The 22,083-nt window shown below is 42.6% G+C and overlaps 1 protein-coding gene across 1 annotated transcript; it reads right to left on the bottom strand.

The window, feature by feature from the left end:
* Positions 1-1,649: 1,649 nt before the first annotated feature.
* LOC133571880 (uncharacterized) lies at positions 1,650-14,486 on the bottom strand. The gene is made up of 3 exons (XM_061924400.1): positions 14,388-14,486; positions 13,498-14,313; positions 1,650-2,665 (listed from the first exon to the last, which is right to left on the bottom strand). Exons 1-3 carry the CDS (start codon positions 14,395-14,397, stop codon positions 1,953-1,955), a joined length of 1,539 nt encoding a protein of 512 aa, XP_061780384.1. The 5' UTR covers positions 14,398-14,486; the 3' UTR covers positions 1,650-1,952.
* Between the last annotated feature and the right edge of the window lie 7,597 nt (positions 14,487-22,083).

Here is a 22,083-nt window from a genome sequence, read left to right as displayed (position 1 = left end):
AAATTTTTACATTCCAAAGCATTGTAATAGACTGGATCAACAGAAGGCGCTTTATGTGCTTAAGTCTGCGAAAACAAATGCCATTGTCACGGTGCAGCGTAAAAACTTGTAAAGAATGAAATAAATACTCAAAGTTATGTACAACAAATGTGTTGAAGCTAGGTATTCTATTGTTTTTAATGTTTTAAATGAAAAAATGTTGGCGTATTCTTTTTGAATTACCCTGTATGTCCATCATATTATTATAATATGTATTTGGCCACACGGCCAAATTTTTTTAGCCTAAGTCCCAAGTCAAATAGTTTGGACACCCCTGTGTCAGGGACTGTTGTCGGTCTTGTGTCAGGGACTGTTGTCGGTCTTGAACCCCAAGATGCAGGGATGGCAGGCGTAGCGCAGGAAAACATGACTTTGAGTAAAAAAAAATAAAATAAAATAGTGCACATGCAGGGACAACAGGTAACAGGAAACAGCCAACAGGATAACAGGTTACAGGCAACATGATATAATCATCGAGCCCTGACTGGAGGTTGAGGCAGACATAAATAGTAGTCTGATTGGCAATTGCAACCAGGTGTGTCAGGCTGCCAATCAGGGACAGGTGAGGGAAACGAGCGCTCAGGGAGACATGCAGGAAATGGAACCAAAACAAGAGCACTGACAGGAAATAAACACAAACACACAGGAAAACCCAAAAATAACCAAACTGTCTGTAACAAGCCTGACACCTCTGGTCTAATGTGATTAAGCTAAATTTATTGGCAACATGTGAAGTTTTTGAACTCGGAAGAATGTACCAATTAGCCGCAGAATTGTATAAGGCATAGGATTCATAAAATGGGAAAAAAGTTGCGGCTAATAAATTACGGAAGTTACGGTATGTAACATTACCGAATCGAAAATGACCTTAATACCAAGGGCAAACCGACACGAAGAGACATGACGAGACACGGCTTATTAGTGATTCCCAGAGCCCAAAAAAAGTTTGCGGGCTATAGAGCGTTTTCTATTCGGGCTCCAGTACTATGGAATGCCCTCCCGGTAACAATTAGAGATGCTACCTCAGTAGAAGCATTTAAGTCCCATCTTAAAACTCATTTGTATACTCTAGCCTTTAAATAGCCCCCCTGTTGGACCAGTTGATCTGCCGTTTCTTTTCTTTTCTCCTCTGCTCCCCTTTTCCTTGAGGGGGGGGGGGGGGGGGGGGGGGGGGCACAGGTCCGGTGGCCATGGATGAAGTGCTGGCTGTCCAGAGTCGGGACCCGGGGTGGACCGCTCGCCTGTGCATCGGCTGGGAACATCTCTGCGCTGCTGACCCGTCTCCGCTCGGGATGGTGTCCTGCTGGCCCCACTATGGACTGGACTCTTACTATTATGTTGGATCCACTATGGACTGGACTCTCACAATATTATGTCAGACCCACTCGACATCCATTGCTTTCGGTCTCCCCTAGAGGGGGGGGGTTACCCACATATGCGGTCCTCTCCAAGGTTTCTCATAGTCATTCACATCGACGTCCCACTGGGGTGAGTTTTTCCTTGCCCGTATGTGGGCTTTGTACCGAGGATGTCGTTGTGGCTTGTGCAGCCCTTTGAGACACTTGTGATTTAGGGCTATATAAATAAAGATTGATTGATTGATAAAGATTGATGACCAAAGTATAGTACAGTGGTGTCCAAAGGCCATGCCTGGGGGCAATTTTCAGCCCATATTTTCCTCCCAGAACTCACACTGAAAAATTACAATTCAGTATTCATCTGACCTTTTGGAATGGATTACTGAAGCACCAATTTAAATGTTACATATTTTGAATTGACTTTTGCACTTTAATCCACAAATAAGAGATTATCAAAGTGGCCCCTGCAATGTTTCAGTTTTTCTGTCAACGTATATTATAAGCAAAACTAATATGATAGTGTAGTGAAAAAAACATATAACTGATGGATGGCACTTAACCATCTTTGAGCTGGAAGTTGGACTCCCAGGTCCTGCCTTTCATGTCCTCAATCATTTTCTTTCTGTCCTGGAGCTCCTGAGCAGTGAACCTCTTCACCGCGTGTGCTCGTCCTCCGTGAGACGCCACAAGCTTGTCGATGCCTGACAGCAGCTCTCTGACCTGAGGGTAGCTTAAAGCATTGTGGGTCTTGGCCAGGCTTAGCTCGTAGTAGCGGCTGCCGCACCTCCGGATGAGCTCCTGCAGCGTTGCGTGGGCCCCCGCCACGTAGTTGTGAATCCTCTGAGACCTGGGCGGGCCTTGGCTCATGTGAACGAACAGCACCATGGAGTGCTCGGCGGCGTCTTTCCCGAGGATCCTCTGCAGGTGAGTTAGAATCACGCTCTCGCCCTGAGTAAAGCGGCCCACCTGGAGCACCAGCAAGTAGACGTGGGGTCCCGGCAGCGCCAGAGCTAGGCAGTCCTTCACCTGCTGAAGGTTCTCCACTCCGTCCTCGTCCCACAGCTCAGGTGTGTCCACCAGGATTAGCCTCCTCTCCGCCGTGCAAACCTCTTTCCTCTCACAGACCAGGGTGGACTGGGGGTCCTCGTCATTGGATCCGTTTATGGGGAACTGGTTACTTGCTCGCTCCAAGATGAGGTTAATAGCTGACGTCTTGCCACTGCCTGACAGACCTAGCAGAACCACGGACATCTTTTTTGTGTCATCGTCTAAGAGACAGGAAAGACCATCTGGTTATTATCTCTTTAAATAGCCATCCATCCATCCATATTGCGGGGCCGCAGCCTGAACACAGAAGCCCAGACTTTCCTCTCCCCGGCCACTTCAACCAGGGGGATTCCAAGGCATTACCAGGCCAGCTGGGAAATATAGTATCTCCAACGTGTCCTGTGTCTTCCCCCTGGCCTCCTACCAGTCGGAGTTGCCCTGAATACCTCCTCAGGGAGGTGTCCAGAGGAATTCTTAACTAGATGCCCGAGCCCCTTCATCTTGCTCCTCGCACTTCTACATTTTTTATATTTTTATATATTTGCACATTGTTTTTCTAGCATGCACACATCGCACTGTATGAAATGGCCTCAATCTCGTTACCTTGCGTAATGACAATAAAGCTGATTCTGATTCTGATTCTGATTCAAGATGAGACTTTACTCCGAGCTCTTCCCGAATGACAGAGCTTACCCTACCCTACCCTATCTCTAAAAGAAAGCCCTGCTACCCTATGAAGGAGACTCATTTTGGCCACTCGTATACCCGATCTTGTCCTTTTGGTCCAAACCCATAGCTCATGACCATAGGTGAGGATAGGAACATAGATCGACTGGTAAATTGAGAGCTTTGTCTCCCGATTCAGCTCTTCCAATGTCTGTTTGTTTAATGTACTTTTTACCAGGTCGGGATTGCATATTGAGGAATTATCTGTTTAGCAGTTGTTATGTCTTTGTAAAGCAACTGTTACAGTAAATGTTTTAATTAACGTCACTATTCACTAATTGTAACCAGTCGCCAGATGCGTGGTGTATAAAAGCAACCAACTCTCGGCGTCTCTAATTAGAGTTGTGTCAGAGAAGGCATTGAGGGTATCCATTTTGGTGGCCTTTGGGTCTTATCCCTGCGATTTGCAGATGAAGTGGTCCTAATGGCCTCATTAAGATGTGACCTCCAGCATTCGCTTGGGAGGTTTGCAGCTAAATGTAACACTTCTAAGATGAGACTAAGCCCCTCCAAATCCGAGGCCATGGTTTTCAACCGGAGAAGGGTGGATTGCACCCTTCATATTGGGAGTGCAGATCTTGTCCCATGTGGAGGAGTTCAAGAATCTCGGGATCTTGTTCATGAGTGGGGAAATACTGGAGCGTGAGATTGACAGGCCCATCGGTGCAGCAATGCGGTCACTGTACCGGATCGTTGCCGGTAAAGAGTCAGGCAAACCGGAAGGCAAAGTCCTCAATTCACCGGTCGATCTATGTTTCTAACCCCACCTATGGCTACAAGCTTTGGGTAATGATAGAAAGAGCAAGATTGCGGATACGTCCGGCCAGAATTAGTTTACCGTATTTTCCGCACCATTAGCCGCACCTAAAAACCACAAATTTACTAAAAAGCTGACAGTGCGGCTTTTAACCCGGTGCGCTTTATATATGGATAAATATTAAGATTCATTTTCATAAAGTTTCGGTCTCGTAACTACGGTAAACAGCCGCCATCTTTTTTCCCGGTAGAACAGGAAGCGCTTCTTCTTCTACGCAAGCAACCGCCAAGGTAAGCACCCGCCCCCATAGAACAGGAAGCGCTTCTTCTTCTACTGTAAGCAACCACCCGCCCGCGTAGAAGAAGAAAAAGCGCGCGGATATTACCGTACGTTTCATTTCCTGTTTACATCTGTAAAGACCACAAAATGGCTCCTACTAAGCGACAAGGATCCGGTTCATGAAAAGACGCAATCTCTCCATCCTCACACGGATTACTATTTCACAGCAACTGATATTCCTGTGAACCGCACTGTGGATACTGTGGATACAACGGGAGCACGTACGGTGAATATTCGCACCACAGGGAATGAGAAGTCGTCCTTCACTGTGGTTCTAGCTTGCCATGCTAATGGCCTGAAACTTCCACCCATGGTGATATTCAAAAGGAAGACCTTGCCAAAAGAGACCTTTCCAGCCGGCGTCATCATAAAAGCTAACTCGAAGGGATGGATGGATGAAGAAAAGATGAGCGAGTGGTTAAGGGAAGTTTACGCGAAGAGGCCGGGTGGCTTTTTTCACACAGCTCCGTCCATGTTGATATACGACTCTATGCGCGCCCACATCACAGATGGTGTCAAAAAACAAGTGAAGCACACAAATACAACACTCGCCGTCATTCCGGGTGGATTAACCAAAGAACTCCAACCGCTGGATATTGGTGTCAACAGGGCATTCAAATCACGACTGCGAACGGCGTGGGAACAATGGATGACCGAAGGCGAACACACCTTCACTAAGACAGGCAGACAGCGCCGGACGACATACGCCAACATCTGCCAGTGGATCGTAAATGCCTGGGCAGATATTTCGGTCACAACTGTGGTCCGAGCTTTCCGGAAGGCAGGATTCACAGAACTGCTGGACAACAGTGACACTGACTCCGATGACTTCGACGAGACGGAACCGGCCATTTTGGATCCCACATTTGCCCAACTTTTCAATTCGGACACCGAAGACGAAGAATTCGAAGGATTTACGAATGAAGAATAACTTCAGAAGGTGAGCGCTATGTTTATTTTGTGTGTTGTGACATTAACGTTCGAGCAACATTATGTTGCTATTGCTCTGCACTATTTTGAATTTTACTATGTTTGTGATTGCACATTTGCGTACATTTTGGGACAGAGTTGTTAGAACGCTGGTTTTTAATATATTATTAAAGTTTGACTGACCTATCTGACTGTTTTTTTGACATTCCCTTTAGCGCAGCGTAGGCGCGGCTTATAGTCCGGGGCGGCTTATAGGTGGACAAAGTTTTGAAATATGCCATTCATTGAAGGTGCGGCTAATAATCCGGTGCGCCTTATAGTGCGGAAAATACGGTACTTAAAAGTTTCCTTTGTAGAGCGGCTGGACTCATCCTAGAAGACAGGGTCAGAAGCTCGGTCATCCAGGAGGAGCTCATAGTAGAGCCACTGCTGATTCACATCAGGAGGATCCAGTTGAGGTGGATTGGGCTTTTAGCCCAGATGCTTCCTGGAAAACTCCCTGGTGAAGTGCTTCGGCCACGCCCAAATGGGAGGAGTCCCCATTGTAAACCTGGAACAAGCTGAAGGGATTATGTGTCACGGCTGGCCTGGGAATTCCTCAGTGTCCCCCTGGCGGAACTGGAAGAGGTGGCTGAAGACCGAAGACCTGGGCTTCCCGACTGAGACATGGAGGACCCTGAATTACAGTATAGGGACCTGCTGTGGTTCTGCCAAACAATGAACTGTTAGCAAGGCCAAATAACCAGAAAAGCCCAATATTATTTAAACTGTCTTGAAACTGTCTCATGGGAAGGAGACTCTTTTGAGCATTTTGTTCGTGTGTGCGTGTGTGTGTGTGTGTGTGTGTGTGTGTGTGTGTGTGTGCCATCGACAGTATTGTGCTTTATCATGCTGCATACTGTAGCTTTCCATACATCCGTTGTTTTTTTGCATTTCCCTGCGGCACTCTTTCACTTTGACCATGCTAGTGCTCCCTTGGTTGTTCATAGTAAAGGGACTGTCTGCCTCCACTTTGCCTGCCTTCTCTACATCTTGGGGTGCAGAGCAACTACGCCAACACGGAACGTAACACATTCAATACGGTGAATAATTTTTGACTGTGAACACCAAGAGTGTACGTACATAAGCTGAATGAAACACACAAAATTGTATGGAAATTGATATAGTTTGTTTTGTATTTGGACAAAGTCTCATAATTTTAGGTCAGTCTGATCAAATTAACAACATGTTTTCGAGATAAAACGTTGAAAACGTTCCTACTCAGTTGTTGGTGAGAAATCTATTGCAAGTTACTTTTTAGCACTATTAATGCTGACTTAGCAGATTGCTCCAGCAATGGTTCTGTTGCTGCTGTGTTGTACATTATATTTTTTCATAAATGACTACATGGTCAAAGAGCACTAACTTGTTATTTAAGTTAAACAAAAAGGGTGCTTTTTATAATATATTGTGAGTTTTGGAATGGCGTTATTGGACTCAGGTATTCTTCTAACAGAGTGGCAATAAGGTGACACACCTACAGCATGCGATTAGTATTCGAGTCAGAAGAAGTTCTCCGTTTAATGCGTCGTGTTAGCGTTTAGAAGCGGGTGGCGAGCTGTTGAGAGGAGAGTGACAGGAAAATGTCATTGATGCAACCATAAATCATTGCAAACAAGACTTTAAAAAACACCCCTCTTGCTGTAATTGCCTGTCGGGACGCGTTTTATGAAGGATATTTTATTACCTGGCGTGTCAAGCGCACAGCTCACGCTGGCTAATGCTGCAGCTCGCTTTGAGAGTGAACAGTTAAGAAGAGCTTAGAGTCATGTGAAAATGTATAAATCAGTGGTTCTTAACCTGGGTTCAATCGAACCCTAGGGGTTCGGTGAGTCGGGCTCAGGGGTTCGGCGAAGGTCAAGACACACCCGACTCATCGTGTAAATAAAAACTTCTCCCTATCGGCGTATTGTGGATACACCCAAACAATGTTTCCTTTCATTTTCCATCAAAGTTAGAATAATTATGTATAAGTTATCACACAACTCTTATGCTTAAAGGTCGTTGCTATAGTTATTATAAATTGTGCTGAAGTTGTACTTTTCTATCTGTGCAAAGGCACACAACTTGCAATCTTGCTTTGCGAGTTGTCTCGTGTCAGCAGTTTGTTTCCAGACCCTGCCTGCTGACAGCCAAGGACGGACTTTGAGTACCTCAACGCAGACAAAACAGAGACAGGGCGAAATCACGAGTGTCAGCACATTTTCATTCTGAATAATCATGTATTGTGTCTTACTGGGGCTGTTTGCATTACCCCTCCCTTCAGAAGCAGCCTCAGTGATAGGGACCTCTAGAATAAATAAAGAAGCACGTGGGACTGTACCTGAGAGCATAGGGTGAAACTGTAACTGAGTGTACAGCCCAATACGTCTCTCCTCATGAGTAAAATTCAACTCTGTCTCTGCTTGATTCCTTCTTCTTGTCTTGTGTAATAGATAGTTCGGTGTTTGAACCTGACAGTAATTTGTTGTGAGGTCATGCACTGTGTTGGTTTTGTTCTTGGAACAAGGTGATGTTCATGCATGGTTCATTTTGTGCACCAGTAAAAAAACATATAACTTTGTCTTGAATTAAAATAATATATATATAATAATATTTTTCACTAAAGAAGGGTTCGGTGAATGCGCATTTGAAACTGGTAGGGTTCGGTACCTCCAACAAGGTTAAGAACCACTGGTATAAATGAATCACTCTGTTGGCTGCAACATCTTACTTTGGCCCATAGACCACCCCTCTACGTCCGCAAACCCAGTTGAATCTGTTTTTTTTCATACTCTAAAATAATCTTATTTTGGTCAAAATGATCCTACATATCTAAATTTGACCTTGCACCAGTCCATCTGCTACAAAATACCTTCATTGTATGGCTTTTAAAGCAATTTTACCTTAAAATAAACTAACAGCGTTGTTGAAAACATGGTGCCACTGTATCCTGTTTGCTAATAGTCATGTATTAAAAAGTCAAATTGGTACAAATATTGTACCGCAAGGGAAATTATTATTACTGCACGATTTGATTATTTTCGATTCTTGTGGGTAACAATTCGATTCATAATCGATTTGTTATTCAAAACGATTCTCAAGTCAAAATACATATTTAAAAAATAAAAAAAAATTAGGTGCCAGTTCTATGATTAACTACATAAACAGCTCTGATAAATGTTTATATTACCTAAAATAAAACTGTTTTGTTTGATGTATAAAAAAATAACACAAACATTTAATGAAGACAAATACAAATAAGGCAATAAGAGAAGTATCCAACACTCTGTATAAAATCATTGTCTCCCAAAACGTTATTAGTTAATGAGGTCATTGAGACAACAATCTTTTGCGCTGAACTATACGAATGCGCAAATTGCCCGTCCCCTAAAAAATAAATCATGTTCTTTTCCAATACTCTATAACTGATAACGGTATTTCAGCCGGGATATGCTCATTTCAAAATTAGATTTACAGCCCCGAAATCTTGTTATTGTTTTAATTTCGATGCCCCGCCCTCCACCATTTGACCAATTAGAAAGTCCATGAGTGTGTCACATCCAGGTTGCCAGTTAGACACTGCCATCTTTGTCTAGCTACTGGTAAAGTTACTAAAAATGTCAGACCTTAGTCAATCTAAAAGGCCTCGTTACCATCAACATATTCATGATAAAGCCAGGAACAAAACAAGGATTTGAAAGATGGAGACCATTGAAAATGTTTTCATCTGACGCCAAATTTGCTAATTTCCTCCTTGATAGGTAAGTCAGGCATTTACGTTTTCTTATTACTTGTAATAAATGGAAATGTACATTTGGTATGTAAACTATATTGTCCAATACAGTCTATGATCTTGTCTAATGAAGCTAGTATGTTCCTGCAACCAATACTTGGTGTGATGGTGCTTCGCTCCTAGTGTAATGCTTAGCATGCTAGCACAGTCTATGACACATCAACATACAGCCTAACAGGGGAAATACAGGTAAAAGCCAGTAAATTATAATATTTTGAAAAACTTGATTTATTTCAGTAATTGCATTCAAAAGGTGTAACTTGTACATTATATTTATTCATTGCACACAGACTGATGCATTCAAATGTTTATTTCATTTAATTTTGATGATTTGAAGTGGCAACAAATGAAAATCCAAAATTCCGTGTGTCACAAAATTATAATATTACTTAAGGCCAATACAAAAAAGGGATTTTTAGAAATGTTGGCCAACTGAAAAGTATGAAAATGAAAAATATGAGCATGTACAATACTCAATACTTGGTTGGAGCTCCTTTTGCCTCAATTACTGCGTTAATGCGGCGTGGCATGGAGTCGATGAGTTTCTGGCACTGCTCAGGTGTTATGAGAGCCCAGGTTGCTCTGATAGTGGCCTTCAACTCTTCTGCGTTTTTGGGTCTGGCATTCTGCATCTTCCTTTTCACAATACCCCACAGATTTTCTATGGGGCTAAGGTCAGGGGAGTTGGCGGGCCAATTTAGAACAGAAATACCATGGTCCGTAAACCAGGCACGGGTAGATTTTGCGCTGTGTGCAGGCGCCAAGTCCTGTTGGAACTTGAAATCTCCATCTCCATAGAGCAGGTCAGCAGCAGGAAGCATGAAGTGCTCTAAAACTTGCTGGTAGACGACTGCGTTGACCCTGGATCTCAGGAAACAGAGTGGACCGACACCAGCAGATGACATGGCACCCCAAACCATCACTGATGGTGGAAACTTTACACTAGACTTCAGGCAACGTGGATCCTGTGCCTCTCCTGTCTTCCTCCAGACTCTGGGACCTGGATTTCCAAAGGAAATGCAAAATTTGCATGGTTGGGTGATGGTTTGGGGTGCCATGTCATCTGCTGGTGTCGGTCCACTCTGTTTCCTGAGATCCAGGGTCAACGCAGCCGTCTACCAGCAAGTTTTAGAGCACTTCATGCTTCCTGCTGCTGACCTGCTCTATGGAGATGGAAATTTCAAGTTCCAACAGGACTTGGCGCCTGCACACAGCGCAAAATCTACCCGTGCCTGGTTTACGGACCATGGTATTTCTGTTCTAAATTGGCCCGCCAACTCCCCTGACCTTAGCCCCATAGAAAATCTGTGGGGTATTGTGAAAAGGAAGATGCAGAATGCCAGACCCAAAAACGCAGAAGAGTTGAAGGCCACTATCAGAGCAACCTGGGCTCTCATAACACCTGAGCAGTGCCAGAAACTCATCGACTCCATGCCACGCCGCATTAACGCAGTAATTGAGGCAAAAGGAGCTCCAACCAAGTATTGAGTATTGTACATGCTCATATTTTTCATTTTCATACTTTTCAGTTGGCCAACATTTCTAAAAATCCCTTTTTTGTATTAGCCTTACACAATATTCTAATTTTGTGACACACGGAATTTTGGATTTTCATTTGTTGCCACTTCAAATCATCAAAATTAAATGAAATAAACATTTGAATGCATCAGTCTGTGTGCAATGAATAAATATAATGTACAAGTTACACCTTTTGAATGCAATTACTGAAATAAATCAAGTTTTTCAAAATATTCTAATTTACTGGCTTTTACCTGTATATGCCCATTACCCTATATGTCGATGTGTCATCCAACTGACAGGGCATAATATATTTTGGACAAATAAAACCCATGTGGATATGGGTAGTGTCAGTGCCTATTTCCTTCTCAACATGCTGATACGCTGAGGAAATGGGTTCCAACATTAGCACGGCTGTCATCATGGCAATGTGAAAGGTATGGAGACAGCCAAATCACATCATCAAAGAATTCCTCATTGGTGTTTGCATATTGTGGACTACATGTACCAAGTTATATGGCAATCTGAAACGTTTGAAACAGTAGTTGGTTGTAGTTAGTTTTAGTCTTTGTTTTCTGATAGTACTGACAATAACCATATGATTGACATTTGTTGTGATATTGTACGCAGGCATGACATACTTCCTCCTAAAATAGCCTAATTCTGTGTAAAATGTGTTGGTTAGAGATTTGTTATTGACAAAAGGCTTGTCTATTCAGCTATTATGGTCCCAGCACCTCAACCCCTAGTAAGAGGCAGTAGAAGTTTGAAGTTCTTTGGAGTGGCCCAGTCGATCGATGGCAATCTCAGTCAGGGAGAGGGGGGATGGTAGTACAGAATTTTGACTGTGATTGCAGTACCATTTCTGGCCAGATTTTTACATATGACTCCTTTAATGCACTGTAAACAACCTTTGACCAGTCGAGATGTTGTCATACAGTGTGGATTTATGAAGAAACCGTTCATTTTTTTTAAATATGACAAGAAAACAACAAGTCTACTAAGGGTGTTAAAAAAAAATGTTTTAGATTAATTGCAATTTTTATTTGTAACCATTCTTAATCGTTTCAAAAAAAAAAAAATCCAAATCTGTTTCGTCTAGCTACTCAGGGAAATCATATTGTTGATGTAGGTGTCTAATTTTCTGTACGGATTTACTTTAAGAAAGAGAAGTGTTGTGATATTTATCTTGTTGCCTTATTTGTATTTGACTTTATTACAAACCCCGTTTCCATATGAGTTGGGAAATTGTGTTAGATGTAAATATAAATGGAATACAATGATTTGCAAATCATTTTCAACCCATATTCAGTTGAATATGCTACAAAGACAACATATTTGATGTTCCAACTGATAAACGTTTTTTTTGTTGCAAATAATTATTAACTTTAGAATTTGATGCCAGCAACACGTGACAAAGAAGTTGGGAAAGGTGGCAATAAATACTGATAAAGTTGAGGAATGCTCATCAAACACTTATTTGGAACATCCCACAGGTGAACAGGCAAATTGGGAACAGGTGGGTGCCATGATTGGGTATAAAAGTAGATTCCATGAAATGCTCAGTCATTCACAAACAAGGATGGGGCGAGGGTCTCCACTTTTTCAACAAATGCGTGAGCAAATTGTTGAGCAGTTTAAGAAAAACCTTTCTCAACCAGCTATTGAAAGGAATTTAGGGATTTCACCATCTACGGTCCGTAATATCATCAAAGAGTTCAGAAAATCTGGAGAAATCACTGCACGTAAGCAGCTAAGCCCGTGACCTTCGATCCCTCAGGCTGTACTGCATCAACAAGCGACATCAGTGTGTAAAGGATATCACCACATGAGTTCAGGAACACTTCATAAACCCACTGTCAGTAACTACAGTTGGTCGCTACATCTGTAAGTGCAAGTTAAAACTCTCCTATGCAAGGCAAAAACCGTTTATCAACAACACCCAGAAACGCTGTCGGCTTCGCTGGGCCTGAGCTCATCTAAGATGGACTGGTACAAAGTGGAAAAGTGTTCTGTGGTCTGACGAGTCCACATTTCAAATTGTTTTTGGAAACTGTGGACGTCGTGTCCTCCGGACCAAAGAGGAAAAGAACCATCCGGATTGTTATAAGCGCAAAGTTGAAAAGCCAGCATCTGTGATGGTATGGGGGTGTATTAGTGCCCAAGACATGGGTATCTTACACATCTATGAAGGCGCCATTAATGCTGAAAGGTACATACAGGTTTTGGAGCAACATATGTTGCCATCCAAGCAACGTTACCATGGATGCCCCTGCTTATTTCAGCAAGACAATGCCAAGCCACGTGTTACATCAACGTGGCTTCATAGTAAAAGAGTGCGGGTACTAGACTGGCCTGCCTGTAGTCCAGACCTGTCTCCCATTGAAAATGTGTGGCGCATTATGAAGCCTAAAATACCACAACGGAGACCCCCAGACTGTTGAACAACTTAAGCTGTACATCAAGCAAGAATGGGAAATAATTCCACCTGAGAAGCTTAAAAAATGTGTCTCCTCAGTTCCCAAACGTTTACTGAGTGTTGTTAAAAGGAAAGGCCATGTAACACAGTGGTGAACATGCCCTTTACCAAATACTTTGGCACGTGTTGCAGCCATGAAATTCTAAGTTAATTATTATTTGCAAAAAAAAATTAAGTTTATGAGTTTGAACATCAAATATGTTGTCTTTGTAGTGCATTCAATTGAATATGGGTTGAAAAGGATTAGCAAATCATTGTATTTTGTTTATATTTACATCTAACACAATTTCCCAACTCATATGGAAACGGGGTTTGTAAATGTTTGGGTAGAAATGTATTAAACAAAAAATCAGAGCTGTTTATCTATTTTATGGAGGAAATAATGTAGTTAATCATAGAACTGGCATCCAACTGAATCGACTCGTTACCCCCTAGAATGGAATGGTGTGGCACCCAAAGATTGACAGCCCTAAAGTATTCTCCTACTTACTGTCCTCTGGCTTCATCTGGAGGTGCAGTGTGGCTCGATGGCTGACCACAGCCTCCTCCAGGCTGTCCTTCTTGGTCTCGTACTGCCTCCTCTCGGCGGCCTCCTTACGTCTCTCCTCGTCATGCTTCTCCCTCAGATCCTTCGCCTCCTCGGCTCGCCTCCCCTCTCTCTGGCTGACCACCCGCCCGAAGGCCTGCACCTTCTCCTTGGCCTCTCGCACCTTCTGCCTGAGCACGCGCATGGCCGCGTCCTCGTTGCCCCGCCGCTTGGCCTCGGCTAGCACGCTTCGGCTGTAGCCTGCGGAGCCGCTCTCGGTCAGTATGTTGTCCACCGTGCTGACCAGCACGCCGGCCTCCTCCCTGGCGGAGGGCGAGGTCATTCTGCAGAAGCGTCCGTCGCACGTGTTGATCAGGTCCAGGAGGACGTCGTCCAACAGGTGCACCGCTTTGCCGTCTTCCAGGGAGACGATCACCAGGTACTTGAGGGCCTCAACTCCAAAGTGGGCCTGCAGTATCTCCACCAGTTGCATTTGTCTTGGTGTGTACTGTCCACCTTGGATCAACAGCAGGAACGTGTTTACTCCATCTTTGCAAGATGTGAAGCACTCATCCATCACCTTGCTGATGTTCTCCCCTGTCATGTCTTCTTTTAAATCCGCATGATGCAGGCTGATCAAGCGGTCATCCAGCACCAAGTTATAGACACTTCCACCAGGACTTAATTGCTGCTCTTCATCAGGAACACTTCCCTCCAGCAGAGACACCAAGGAGGACCATTCATCTTCTGTGGATATAACCAGCATGGCCTGCCTCATGTCTGCCAAACAACAGTTCATACTTGTCAAACCAATACCAGAACATTTGTCATATCTGCAGAAAAATAATACTTACTGCCGGACATGTTTCTTGCGAGGTGCCGACCTCAGTCCAAAACAAGGCAAGCAGCTCTGCAACAGACGGTTCCTGATTTCAACACGTCTCGTGTCAAACTGCGTTTTTTGTTTCTCAAGGAAGTGCATGCCAGCCTATGGCTCGGAATGCATAAGATATGAATCAAAGGCATCTTTTTTTTTCCTGCTTTGTGCAAGCACAGACTGTTGTGTGCGGGCCAGCTCAGGCCTCTAGATGAGTTTGCTAAGTGTAAAAGTGAGCTGCATCTGCAAGAAACTGCTGTTCCAAATGTGTCCACTGGATGTCGCAATAGCAATTCAGTTCGGCAAGCAAATTTATACCGGGTAGAGCAAGTATACGGAGCAAGAGGTACACGGTAAAGCGGGGCTGCGACTCCTCCAACCTTGACCCAAAATAAGTCAAATAATTTTGCACTCTCGAGTGACGAACAACTTGACATATTCCTAAGTCAAACTTGAGTGAATAATTACATCTTATTTGATTATTTTCAATCATATTGAATTAGTTATTTGTAAAAAAAAAAAAAAAAATTATATTACCGAAGATAGCAGTAAGTCGGACACGTTTCCGGTGAGGGTTGGACTCCGCCAAGGCTGCCCTTTGTCACCGATTCTGTTCATAACTTTTATGGACAGAATTTCTAGGCGCAGTCAAGGCGTTGAGGGGATCGGGTTTGGTGGCTGCAGGATTAGGTCTCTGCTTTTTGCAGATGATTTGGTCCTGATGGCTTCATCTGGCCAGGATCTTCAGCTCTCACTCGATCGGTTCGCAGCTGAGTGTGAAGCGACTGGGATGAGAATCAGCACCTCCAAGTCCGAGTCCATGGTTCTCGCCCGGAAAAGGGTGGAGTGCCATCTCCGGGTTGGGGAGGAGATCTTGCCCCAAGTGGAGGAGTTCAAGTACCTCGGAGTCTTGTTCACGAGTGAGGGAAGAGTGGATCGTGAGATCGACAGGCGGATCGGTGCGGCGTCTTCAGTAATGCGGACGCTGTATCGATCCGTTGTGGTGAAGAAGGAGCTGAGCCGGAAGGCAAAGCTCTCAATTTACCGGTCGATCTACGTTCCCATCCTCACCTATGGTCATGAGCTTTGGGTTATGACCGAAAGGACAAGATCACGGGTACAAGCGGCCGAAATGAGTTTCCTCCGCCGGGTGGCGGGGCTCTCCCTTAGAGATAGGGTGAGAAGCTCTGTCATCCGGGGGGAGCTCAAAGTAAAGCCGCTGCTCCTCCACATCGAGAGGAGCCAGATGAGGTGGTTCGGGCATCTGGTCAGGATGCCACCCGAGCGCCTCCCTAAGGAGGTGTTTAGGGCATGTCCGACCGGTAGGAGGCCACGAGGAAGACCCAGGACACGTTGGGAAGACTATGTCTCCCGGCTGGCCTGGGAACGCCTCGGGATCCCCCGGGAGGAGCTGGACGAAGTGGCTGGGGAGAGGGAAGTCTGGGCTTCCCTGCTTAGGCTGGTGCCCCCGCGACCCGACCTCGGATAAGCGGAAGAAGATGGATGGATGGATGGATATTACCGAAGATGAATAGATAGATATTTCGAAATGTCCTATTAGTTAATCCCATCTTTAAAAAGTCCAAAACTTAATTATAGATGTGTTTTACAAAGCTGGTTTCAACCAAATCCATGCAATAATTTGTTTTTAGTGCATGTAAAAAATAAACTTACTGTGTGTGTGTGTGTGTGTGTGTGTGTGTGTGTGTGTGTGGTGGTGGCAACGTTGGGCTGAGGGTGGGATGGGGGGCCCCTTAGAGGTCTTGTGCAGTGTTTTTCAACCACTGTGCCATGTGATATTGTCCGGTGTGCCGTGGGAAAATATGCAATTTCACCTAATTGACCAAAAAAATAGTTTTTGCAAACCAATAATTGTAATCCACAAGAAATGTTGTTGAGAGAGTAAACATATCAGTAAGTGGCAGCAGGTAGCTAATTGCTATGTAGGCCTACTTTGAGAATTAGTGGTGCATTAGTGGCTATGGTCTCAATTAATATCAAACATTTGCGTCGTATTTTGTCATATTTGGTCAATATACGCCAGGGGTCACCAACGCGGTGCCTGCGGGCACCAGGTAGCCCGTAAGGACCAGATGAGTAGCCCGCTGGCCTGTTCTAAAAATAGCTCAAACAGCAGCACTTACCAGTGAGCTGCCTCTATTTTTTAAATGTTATTTAATTACTTGCAAGCTGGTCTCGCTTTGCTAGACATTTTTAATTCTAAGAGAGACAAAACTCAAATAGAATTTGAAAATCCAAGAAAATATTTCAAAGACTTGATCTTCCCTAACTGACAAAGAAACAGATAACAGATTTGGTGTCCAGTTCAAAGTGGGACATGATTTATTTAAAAATTTGAGAGTTGACTTTTGTATTTTACATGAGTTATTATTTGTACAAACATGGTGCAAAGTAATTCATGATTTGTTAAAAAATGTTAGTGGCTAGCTAGTTAAAATGGGATATTGTGATTTCACAAGACTGTCTTAGAAGTGATCATTTGAAAATGTTCGATTTGAAAAATGTGCACTGAGAGAAAATATATAAATAAAGTGTTGCATATTGATATTTATCTGTTTCTATATATATTTATTGTGAGAAATCATTAAGATGATCAGTGTTTCCACAAAGATAAATATAATTAATTATTAATGATAACATAGAGTTAAAGGTAAATTGAGCAAATTGGCTATTTCTGGCAATTTATTTAAGTGTGTATCAAACTGGTAGCCCCTGCAATGAGGTGGCGACTTGTCCAGGGTGTACCCCGCTTTCCGCCCCGATTGTAGCTGAGATAGGCTCCAGCGCCCCCCGCGACCCCAAAGGGAATAAGCGGTAGAAAATGGATGGATGGAAACTGGTAGCCCTTCGCATTAATCAGTACCCAAGAAGTAGCTCTTGGTTTCAAAAAGGTTGGTGACCCCTGATATACACTATTTAGTGTCATTTGTTCACATTTTCTTTAAAAAGGTTGAAAAACACTTGTCTTGTGTATGGGGGCACATCATTTGGATGTACTATACCAGGGGACGGCAACCCGTGGCTCTAGAGCCGCATGCGGCTCTTTAGCGCCGCCCTAGTGGCTCTCTGGAGCTTTTTAAAAAATGTATGAAAAATGGAAAAAGATGAGGGGGAAAAAAATATATTTTTTGTTTTAATATGGTTTCTGTAGGAGGACAAACATCACAAACCTCCCTAATTGTTATAAAGCACACTGTCAGCTTCACTGATTCGAGTATTTGGCGAGCGCTGTTTTGTCCTACTAATTTTGGCGGTCCTTGAACTCACTGTAGTTTGTTTACATGTATAACTTTCTCTGACTTTCTAGGACGTGTTTTATGCCACTTCTTTTTCTGTCTCATTTTGTCCACCAAACTTTTAAGGTTGTGCATGAATGCACAAAGGTGAGTTTTGTTGATGTCATTGACTTGTGTGGAGTGCTAATCGGGCATATTTGGTCACTGCATGACTGCAAGCTAATCGATGCTAACATGCTATTTAGGCTTGCTATATTATTATTATTAGCCTTTATTTAACCAGGTAAAATCCCATTGAGATTAAAGATCTCTTTTCCAAGGGAGACCTGGCCAAGAGGGCAGCAGCAATGTTACATTAAAAACAGTAAACAAATACATACAACATCACATTTACAACATTAAAACTTGCTCACATGACACATGTGCATACAGACAAGGTAGACTGCAATCCTTTCACAGAAGCTTTAAACTCATTCAACGTAACTAGGGTTTGAAGTTTAATGTTCGATTGTAGGTTATTCCAAGCCTTCGGTGCTGAAAACCTAAATGCTTTCTTGCCCAGTTCAGTTCTTACTTTGGGGACGACAAATTGCAGAACATTCATTGAACGAAGATTGTGACTTCCTTGTTTCTTTGTTAAAAGACAAGACAGATAAGAGGGAGTGATACCCAGAATGGTTTTGTAGATGAAAACATACCAATGATTGAGGCGTCGAGCACATAAAGATGTCCAGTTAACCATTGAGTATAACACACAATGGTGAGTAAGGGGAGCGCAGTTGGTAATGAATCTCAGTGCCCCGTGGTACACACTATCCAGCTTGTGGAGACAACCAGCAGTAGCATTCATGTACAACACATCTCCATAGTCAATAACAGGTAAAAAGGTTGTTTCCACCAATTTCTGTTTCACAGTAAAAGAAAAGCAAGACTTGTTTCTATAATAAAATCCCAGTAAAAGTTTCAGTTTTTTTTACAACATACTGAATGTGCTCCTTAAAACTCAAGTGGTCATCAATTAAAAATCCTAAATATTTAAAAGCAGATACTAACATAATTTGTTGCCCATTTCTTGTTAAAATGTTCTCACACAGTGATGATCTTACAGTTTTTTGATGTGGTAAAGAGCATACACTTTGTTTTCTCTGCATTTAAAACCAGTTGAAGATAGCAAAGTTGTTCTTGTACTCTGTCAAATGCATGTTGTAGATATTTAAAAGCCTCAGCAAGAGTGGGTGCTGTGCAGTATATGACAGTATCATCAGCATAGAAATGGAAAGTTGAGTTCGGAATATTCTGTCCAAGATTATTTATGTAAATAGTGAATAATAAGGGGCCCAACACAGAACCTTGAGGGACACCCTTTTTCACTTGCAGTACGTCCGAGGAGGAACCTTCTATCTGAACAGCCTGAGTTCTACTTGTGAGGTAATTTGCAAACCATCCAACTGCTTGCTGAGAAAAACCAATAGCTGAAAGACGTTTGATTAAAATTACATGATCAACAGTATCAAATGCCTTTGAAAAGTCAATAAAGAGGGACAGACAGCACTGCTTCTTGTCAAGAGCTTCAGTTACATCATTTATAAACTTCATAGCAGCAGTAACAGTACTGTGATTTCTACGAAAACCTGACTGAAATGGTGACAGAATAAAATTGGTGTCCAAAAAGTCTTTTATCTGTTCACTGATAAGGGATTCAAGCACTTTTGCCAGAACAGAGAGTTTAGAGATCGGTCTGTAATTATTTAGATTACTAGGGTCACCTCCTTTTAATAGGGGGATTACAAGGGCAGATTTCCAATCCAAAGGGATTTCATTTGAAATTAGAGTAAGGTTAAAAATGTGAGTCAGTGGTTCAGCTATAATTTCAGCTGCTAACTTTAAAAAGAGCGGCTCCAACTTATCTGAGCCAGCTGGCTTTCTAGGTTTAAGTTGTTTTAGAGCCCTCGTGACCTCTGTTGTGGTAAAGGGCGTAAAGTTAAAAATCTGGGTATTTTCAACGGTTCTTTCCGGAGTTAGCGGAGCTTCAGTAGAGTTGTCAGAATTGTAGAGAAAACCAGAGGAAATAAAATGATTATTAAAATTACTACCCATTTCTCTTCTATTCTATATGTACATATTGCATCATTATGCCTCATTTGTAGGTATATTTGAGGTCATTTAGTTTCCATTAAGTCCTCTTGATTAAATGTATATCTCATGACACACTATCTGTATCTAATATGGCTTTTAATTTTTTGTGGCTCCAGGCAGATGTTTTTGTATTTTTGGTCCAATATGGCTCTTTCAACATTTTGGGTTGCCGACCCCTGTACTAACTATACACAAAAAATAATGGGTAATTGTTTTAAATGTTTTGGGCCTTTTCACAAACGCTGACTATTTGATCAAGTAGGAAACGTCTGACCTGGGTCTAAATGTCTTTGAATCAGTCAACCACTTGATACCACAGGTTCAATCCGGCCCGCGAGATACCATACCGTACCATACCAACTTTATTTATAAAGCCCTTTAAAGACAAGCACAGTTGAAAAACAAAGGGCTGTACACCACAAAGAAATGGAGGCAAATTTAAGGACAGACTAAAAAATAACATTTAAAACAGAAATAAAAATACACATTTAAAAAGCAAATATAATTTACCCTAAGAAAAGTTTGTTAGATAAAAACAGTTTAAAAGTTAAAAACAGTTCAAAATGAGTTTGCTTAGTGTAGAACTGAGCTGCATTTTTAAATTAAAGAAACTGCTGTACTAAATGTGTCCACTGGATGTCGCAATAGCAAGTACAGTATACCAAGCAATAGGTACACGGTAAAGCGAGGCTGTGACTCATCCTCCTTGACCCAAGGTAAAACAAACAGGAGTCAAATAAACATTTGGTAACCCCACTTAAAATGCTGCATGCAGAGCCGGCCCAAGGCATAAGCGTACTAAGCGCTTGCTTAAGGCCCCGCGGCCACCAGGGGCCCCCCAAAAGCAATTAACAAAAAATTTATATTTTAAATTTTTTTGCATATACGAGTCTGACTGATGATTTCTAAATGATCAAAGATATATTATTGTACAAAAACACAATTTTAGGTCAACAGAGTGCTGCTGCTGATCTAGGCCTAGTGATTCTTCCTGCCTCTCTTTAAATGTAAAGTTGCCTCTGCTGCACCTGTGACGTTTGCCGCCTGCCGTGCAATGCCAGTGCGCACTGGGCATCGAAAGCGCACATAGAGGCAAAACAATGTCACAAAAAAGGACATATCCTTCAGGTGCAGAAAAAAGGAAGAAGAAGAAAGTGGAAGAGGAGAAAAAAATGCCATGATAAAGGTATGTTTGCATGACTTGGTAATAAAAAGTTTATCAAAGAGATTTGTAGCTGTAATTAGCTTTAGCTAGGTGACGTTAGCTAGCTAGCAATATGTTTTTAGCATCAGGTTACTAGTGAGATATGTTGTTTGCACAAATTGTTTGCAGCAAAGCACGGTAATTTATGTGAGTAAAATAAACATTATTTTTTACATCAACTCATAAGTTATGTGAAACTTCCCCAGGAGCATTGTTAGAATACTTTGGAGGCACAGAATCAGCCCAGAGCCAGTCCACATTCTCAGGCTCAACTGTGAGTGATGAATCAGGTGAGGAAAAGACTGTCACCATACAGTATACATTTAATTTCTTAGTATAAACATTACACCTGAAGGGAAATTAATATAGTCAAAGTATCTCATTAATGTGTGCCTGTATGTATGTATGTATTTCATCATAGGTCCATCTCCATCCTCTACAGTGCTCTCTCACACACCTCCATCCTCTGTGCCCAATGTCCCCTCTATGTCTGAAACCACAGCTGATTTTATCTAGAAAGTTAACTGCAAAACACCCTTTATATTGCTCATTGTACTGCAGAACATTCTGAGATTAATAATTATGTCCAACAGTGCAATTTAATGACCTTATAGGTCCTTCTTTTTTAGTCATTGTCTTTCTTTGGTCACTTCCTCAGCAACTTCCACCACAACGTCCCCTTCACACCATGGACCATCATCAGCTCCGCCAGTTGACCCAGCTGAGTGGCCTTCTTTCCTCTCAGATTCAGACAGGACTGAGCAGGTGATCAGAGGACCACTGTCTATTAAGGAGAACTTTTCATTCCCCAAACGGCATGATGGCCGAAGTTTTCATTATCATTATACCTACAGACAGCTAGTCAATGGGGAACAAGTCAAGCGTAGCTGGCTGACTTATTCAAGAAGTAAAGATGCAGTCTATTGCTTTTGCTGCAAATTATTTTCCAAAAAGTCCTTAAAACTGGCAGCCGAGGGACAGCGGGATTGGGTCAACATAGGTGCACTGCTGAAACAGCATGAAAACAGTGAAGATCATTGTAGCAACATGGTGAAATGGAAGGAATTTGCCTTGCG

This window comes from Nerophis lumbriciformis, linkage group LG29 (assembly GCF_033978685.3).
Source record: "Nerophis lumbriciformis linkage group LG29, RoL_Nlum_v2.1, whole genome shotgun sequence".
Classification (NCBI taxonomy): Eukaryota; Metazoa; Chordata; class Actinopteri; order Syngnathiformes; family Syngnathidae; genus Nerophis; species Nerophis lumbriciformis.
Note: the sequence above shows the minus strand (reverse complement) of the source record. Positions and strands in the feature narration are given on the sequence as shown.